This window comes from Chaetura pelagica, unplaced genomic scaffold (genome assembly GCF_000747805.2).
Source record: "Chaetura pelagica isolate M959 unplaced genomic scaffold, ChaPel_1.0 scaffold680, whole genome shotgun sequence".
NCBI classification, from domain to species: domain Eukaryota; kingdom Metazoa; phylum Chordata; class Aves; order Apodiformes; family Apodidae; genus Chaetura; species Chaetura pelagica.
The window spans coordinates 23462-30243 of record NW_009951748.1 but is presented as its reverse complement, the minus strand read 5'-3'; the positions used below and the strand labels follow the sequence as shown (position 1 = coordinate 30243).

At 55.9% G+C, this 6782-nt stretch overlaps 1 protein-coding gene across 1 annotated transcript in view; it reads left to right on the top strand.

Annotated features, from left to right (window-relative positions):
* The window catches only part of LOC104386648 (fer-1-like protein 4), a 43800-nt gene extending 37800 nt beyond the window's left edge, over positions 1–6000 (top strand). Inside the window, exons 36-40 of the mRNA XM_009995316.1 lie at positions 808–934; positions 1171–1412; positions 4028–4308; positions 5127–5227; positions 5820–6000. Of these exons, the coding sequence (XP_009993618.1) occupies positions 808–934; positions 1171–1412; positions 4028–4308; positions 5127–5227; positions 5820–6000 (932 nt within the window). The remainder of the gene's footprint in view (positions 1–807; positions 935–1170; positions 1413–4027; positions 4309–5126; positions 5228–5819) is intronic.
* The last annotated feature ends 782 nt before the right edge of the window (positions 6001–6782 follow it).

Genomic DNA, 6782 nt, shown 5'->3' with positions numbered 1-6782 from the left:
CCCCTGTGCCGGGGAGGATGTGGCAGCAGGTCCTGCACAGGCTGCAGGCCAGGAGAGCAGCCTTTCCCCCTGCCCAGCTCTGCCCGCGGGTCTCTGGGGTGGGTCAGCGTGGGTCGGAGGCACCTCTGCTGCACAAGGGCTTGGGAAGGGCAGGGGTTCATCTCTCCCAGGCTGGTCAGGAAGGTGATAGGAACCTAGGCCATAGCTACTCATCTCTGGGGTGTCCTCTGGATGCCTGGAGGACTCAAGGCGAAAGAGCAGATCTGTTGTTTTCAGTGATCTAATGGGGCTATTGAGATGAAGGATCCAAATTCTTCCTGGAGGTGCACGTGAAAGGATAACAGATGATGGGCACCAACTGCAGCAAGGGGAGCTCCAACTGGACACGGGGAAAATATTTTCCCAGTGTGAGTGATGCTACCCTGGGATAGGGCCAGAGTGACCCAGGGAGGTGCTGTGATGTCCATCCCTGCAGATTCTCAAGGCTCATATGCAGACAAGGCCCTGAGCAACCTGATCTACTGTGATGTTAGAGCACGAGATTGGAGCAGAGGCTGAAGGTCCCTTCCTGAGCCTTGCTCTGCTCCCATGGCTGGTGGTGCTGGGTGGGCTTCCCATGCACCAGGTGTTTCTTTACCAAAGCTGCCTGGTTTGGCTGCAAGTTTTAGTCTTGTGCCCCCCCAGGAAGGGCTCAGTGCCCGGGGCAGTGGGACTGCTGGGCTGTGCCTGCCCAGAGGAGCCCTCCGGGACCACCACGTGTGGAGGAGGGTGCAAGCCCTGCTGCTCTGCCCCTGCAGGCCTAGGGGCCATTGTCACCCCCGTGTCCTTCCCACAGCTACGAGCTGCGTGTGATTATCTGGAACACGGACGATGTGATCCTTGATGATGTCAACCCCGTGACAGGAGAGCCCTCCAGTGACATCTATGTGAAAAGGTCTGATGGGAGCCAGAGGGAGGCCAGAGCCTGGCTGTCCCGCTCCCTGCCCTGCCTCCTGGGAGCCTCTGCTCCTCCCTGCCCCTCTCCAGGGGCTGCTGTGCCCCGGAATGTTGCTCTGTTGAGCTGCTTTGACCCTTCCTTTCCTGCTGCCCCATGGGCTTCTGTCCCTCCATCCTGCTCTGCCTCTGGGACTGGCTCACAGGGGGGAGGAGATAACTGAGTTTCTCCTGCAGCTGGATAAAGGGTCTGGACCATGACAAGCAGGAGACAGATGTTCACTTCAACTCCTTGACCGGGGAGGGCAATTTCAACTGGAGGTTCATCTTCCGCTTCAACTACCTCCCGACTGAGAAGGAGATCACCTACAAGAAGAAGGACTCAGTCTTCTCTGTGGAGGAATCAGAGTTTCGGGAACCAGCTGTTCTGGTCCTCCAGGTCTGGGATTACGACAGGATTTCAGCTAATGACTTCCTAGGTATGATGTGACCTGCTGGATGTGGGCTGACCTGTCCCTCACCTTGCTGGATCATTACAGCCTTTTGCCCAGCTCTAGGAGAAGGGACACCAGGAGAAGGGACATCAGATGAAGCTCTTCAGCTCAGCAGTCACCTGGGCTGGTTTTTCACATGTGAGATACAGGCAGAGCCTGGAGATACCTCTCCTACACAGACACGTTGAGCTTGTGTGCTTGTCCAAGGGCCTTGCTGTCCTATTTCAGGGCCTGTCATGTCACAGGACTTCCAGGTTCTCCTTCATCACAACCTTTCTGATAAACTTGCTCCTTTGCTCTCCCTTAGATCTGCAGATCCCAAAGACTTGCCCAAAGAGCAGCTTCCCCAGGAGTTTACATTGTGGGCACAGGGACTGGCAACCTTTGGGAGACCAACTGCACTTGAGTTGCAGTGACCCATCGCTGGGGCCTTGGAGCTCCCTGGCTGCTCTGGTTCTTCCAGTAACCAGACCTGCTGGGCTGGGCACTCAGCAGGGCCTGCTGACAAAGCTGGGCTGGTGCTGATTCCACCCGCGCTGCGCTAGCATGGATTCTTCTCTCCTGCTTCTTCTGCCATCCCCAAGTTCATAGCACTCTGTTCAGTTGTCCCTCTCTTCTTCAAACTATGTCCTCCTCAAAAAGGAGGCAGCCCCTTGTCCTGCAGTTTCTCGGGCAGGACAGAACTCTACTCATCAACTTTCACAGGATAACAGAATCCCAGACTGGTTTGGGCTGGGAGGGACCTTAAAGACCCAACTCCCCTGCACGGGCAGGGACACCTCCCACCAGCCCAGGTTGCTCCAAGGCCCATCCAACCTGCCCTTCAACACTGCCAGGGATGGGGCAGCCACAGCTTCCCTGGGCAACCTGGGCCAGGCTCTCACCACCCTCACACCAAAGAATTTCCTCCTCATGTCTCATCTCAGTCTCTCCTCCTCCAGTTTTAATCCCTTCCCCCCTTGTCCTCTCACCACAAGCCCTTGTAAACAGCCCCTCCCCAGCTTTCCTGGAGCCCCTTCAGGCACTGGAAGGTGCTCTAAGGTCTCCCTGGAGCCTTCTCTTCTCCAGGCTGAACACCCCAACTCTCCCAGCCTGGCTCCAGATCAGATCTGCTCCAGCCCTCCCAGCATCTCCGGGGCCTCCTCTGGTCTCACTCCAGGTGCTCCATGTCCTTCTTGTGTTGGGGACCCCAGCCTGGTCCCAGCCCTGCAAGGAGTTCTCACAAGTGCAGAGCAGAGGGTGAAAATCCACTCCCTTTACCTGCTGATCACTCTGCTGGGGATGCAGCCCAGGACATGGTTGGTTTCTGGGCTGAACCTTCCATGGGGTCTTCAAAGGGCTTTACCACTAGGAGGCACTTCCAATTCGTGCTGCTCAGACACCGAAGGGAGTGTTAGACAGCAGTCCCAGCAATCCCTGGCATGTGCAATCTGAGGAGCTTCTAGGCATGAAGGAGCTCCTGCACTCATTATGGCAACCTCCTGCTCCAAGCAGGGCTAGTAGTAGGTGAGGTTGCTCAGGGCCTTGTCTGGGTGAGTTCTGAAAATGTCCAAGGATGGAGATCCCAGCACCCTTCTGGGCCCCTTTTCATGGCTGCACCATTCTCATAATTCTCATGGTTTTTTTTCCTTGCAGCAGCTTGTGTCCCTTGCCCTACGTGCTTCCATCACCCACTTCTGAGAAGTGTCTGGTTCCATCTGCTCTGTCACATCCCCTCTCCCTGCACCTCTTCTCTCTGGGCTGGACATGCAAGGGTCTCTCAACCCATCCTGCTATGGTGCATATTCTAGCCTTGACCATCCTCTCTAGCTGATTGTCACCTTTCTTGTGTTGGGGACCCTAAACTGGACACTGTCCAGATGCAGCCTCACTGGAGCTGAGCAGAGGAGAACCCCATGTCCCCTGGCTGCTGGGTCTGCTTTTGCCAGTACAGACCAGGATGTGGTGAGACTGATTTGTTCAGGGCCTCAGTGCCCTGGTGGGACAGGAACTCCTTCCAGGGAGGGTGGGACACAAAGCCAAGCAGGGAAATGAGCTGAGGCTGTTTCAGATGTGAGACAGACTTGAAATCTTGAAAGAGTTTCCCAGATTCCATAGTTTTTATTGACACTTGAAAGGAGTGAGGGGAAAGGGAGCTTGGACACATGAGAACAGGGTGGGACAGGGTAAAGGACTGAAAATATCCCAGTACACCACACGCATCAGAGGAGAGAACAGACTTGAAATCTTGAAAGAATTTCCCAGATTCCATAGTTTTTATTGACACTTGCAAGGAGTGAGGGGAAAAGGAGCTTGGACACGTGAGAACAGGGTGGGACAGGGTAAAGGAGTGAAAATATCCCAGTACACCACATGCAAACCAAGCTGGCTGCATCAGAGGAGAGGCAAGACCTGGGGCTTCTGCTTCTTAGTCTCTAAGTCTTGGGCTGCTCCTTTCTTGTGCTGAGCTTCAGGTTCTTCCCCTGAAAAAGTGCAGGACCCTGCCAGATCATTGCAGCAGCTGGGACCTCCTCATGGTGGTGGGAACAGGGCTGAGAAAGCCAAATGGTGTGTGGGGCTGAGCCTGGGGTCTCACCGTGAGCTCTCCTCTGTGCCTGCAGGCTCCATCGAGCTGAAGCTGCATGACATGGTGAGGGCAGCCAAGAGCTCAGAGCACTGCACCATCAGGATGGCCAAGGAGAGCGCGGCGCCGCGCTTCTCCATCTTCCGCAACAAGCGCACGAGGGGCTGGTGGCCCTTCATCAAACTCAGAGACCTGGAGGATGAAGAGAGAGAGGAGAGGGAGAACAAGCAGAAGAAGAAGAAGAAGAGGAGGAGCCGCTCAGTCAAACCAGAGGATGTGGAGTTCACAGATCCCAGTGGGAACAAGTACCTGCTGACGGTAAGGCAGGGCAGCAGGGACCAGTTTTCTGCCTCTGCCTGGACATGGCAACCCATCCTGTGTGCACATCAGCTGCAGATGCAGCAAGGACCCAGATGCCCAGGACTTTGTGCAGAGTCCTGGAGACTTGTCCCACCTGCTGCCCATCTGGTTCACCTACCCCAAGGTGCTGGCTGTGGTGGCAGGCAGGGATGTCCAGCTCAGTGCCTTCCTCTGAGCTTCCCAGGGAGCAAGGGGCACCCAGTACCCAGGCAAGACAACAGCAAAAGCTTCTCCTAGGGTGTCTGCCTGCCCTAGACAAGCAGGGGCAGACTTGGCCTGTTGTTTGGGTGAGTTTTGCTCAGTGCTGGGCTGCCCATCTGGTTCACCCCAAGGTGCTGGCTGTGGTGGCAGGCAGGGATGTCCAGCTCAGTGCCTTCCTCTGAGCTTCCCAGGGAGCAAGGGGCACCCAGTACCCAGGCAAGACAGCAGCAAAAGCTTCTCCTAGGGTATCTGCCTGCCCTAGACAAGCAGGGGCCAATTGTCCCAGGGCAGACTTGGCCTGTTGTTTGTCCCCAAGGGTTAGTTTTGCTCAGTGCTGGTGTGAGAGGCTGCAGACAGAACCTGAGCAGTGCAGTTAGTTTCTGGCCAGGCCACAGTTTCTGGTGGGTGGGAGGTGGGAGGCCCTGCAGCTAATGCCTGGGGAGAAGAGGTCAATGCTCTGAGCATCTCTGGGTGGAACTGGGAGAAAAACACCCAGTCCTGGCAGGGCCTGTGGTCGTCTGGCTGCTCTGCAAAGCAAAACGTGTGGCTGTGGCTCAGACATGTTCCCCCTCCAGGGTAAGGTGGAAGCAGAGTTCCAGCTGCTGACGGTGGAGGAGGCTGAGAAAAGTCCTGTTGGTTTGGGCCGAAAAGAGCCTGAACCCCTGGAGAAGCCCAAGTGAGTATCTGTGTGTCACTGGAGCAGGGATGGGTAGTGCCCTGTTCTCAGCGTGGGGACAGGGGGCATCTGCTTGTCAGGAAGCTGAGAGCAATCAGGGAAGCCCTGGGTGGTGGGTCCTGCAGGACTTGGGCTGCCAGGGATTCCCAGAACTCGAGTGGGTCCAGCAGAGCTTGTGGCTGCAGCTCCTGGGCCAGGGCTGATCTCAGCCAGGCACCCGAGGCAGCTGTGCCTGTTCACAACGAGCAGCTCTGGTTTGTTCCCCTGGGTGCAGAGCAGCTCTGCAGTCCTGAGCCTCAGGCCTGGGTGTCTCCAAGGCTTTCACAGGCAGCCCCCAGGGTGGTCACAGAATCACAGACTCACCAAGGCTGGAAAAGACCTCTAAGATCATCCAGTCCAGCCTATGACCCGACACCACCACATCAGCCAGACCATGGCACTAAGTGCCACCTCCAGCTTTTCCTTGGTCCTGTTTGGAAGCAGCAGGAAGAGCTGAGGAGCCATGAGGGTGGCCTGGCACCAAAGCAGAGGGGCCAACGTGCTGCTCAGTGCATGGAGCCTGTGCTCACCTGCTCTTCCCTTCCTGTTCCAGCCGGCCAAAAACCTCCTTCAACTGGTTTGTGAATCCCATGAAGACCTTTGTGTTCTTTATCTGGAAGCGGTACAAGAAATACATCATTGTGCTCTTCATTGTTGCTGTTCTGACCATCTTCCTGGTTCTTCTGATCTACACCATGCCTGGGTACATCAGTGAGAAGATCATCAATGGATAAATGCTCTCCAGCACAGGACTGCTCAAAGGGGTGATTATTGCAGGAATTGAGGCTGGACTAAAGAGTTTAAAGAAATCCTGCAGGTTCAGGGGCAACCTTCAGAGTGAGAGACCTGCAGAAATGTCCTGTCTTTGAGGAGTCACTTTTCATGCTAAATAGCCATGAGATGCCTGGGAACTGAGTAACCAGCCTGCCAAATAAGGCAAACTCCTTGGAAAGGACAGTTACAGCTTTGGGGGAAAAAACAGTTCTTTGTGGGACAGGGGTGGGAGGGTGGGGAAACGGGATCTGTTGGGGCTGCCCCACAGACATGGCAGCTGGAACCAGCTCTTGCCACCAAGAGCAGAGACAGGGACATCCAGAGCCATCTGTGCCCTGGCAACACTTGGCACTTCCCAGCCTGAAGAATTCAAACCACATTGTGCAGGGGGGAGGCAGGTCTGGTGGAGGTAGGACCTGGAACGGGGTTCCCTAGGGAGAAGGATGACAGAGCCAAGGTCCTCCTGCCATGCCAAGAGCACCAGAGCAGCTCCTGGCTCTGGAGTTGGCTCTGGATGTGGCAGCACTTTCTGGTTGTCACAAACTGCTTAAGAGCTTTTCCTGCTGGGTTGAGTTCAAACTCCATTTTGGCTTTTCATTTCCACAGGAATGAAGGGTCCTTGGCTGCTGTTTTGGGTGCTGCTGGAGCTGCTGGAGCTGCTCCCAGGAGCCAGGGCCAACCTCCTGGAGGCTGCCCCTTGTCCTCCCTACCAGCCAGCACATCCTGGGACACCAGCACCGGG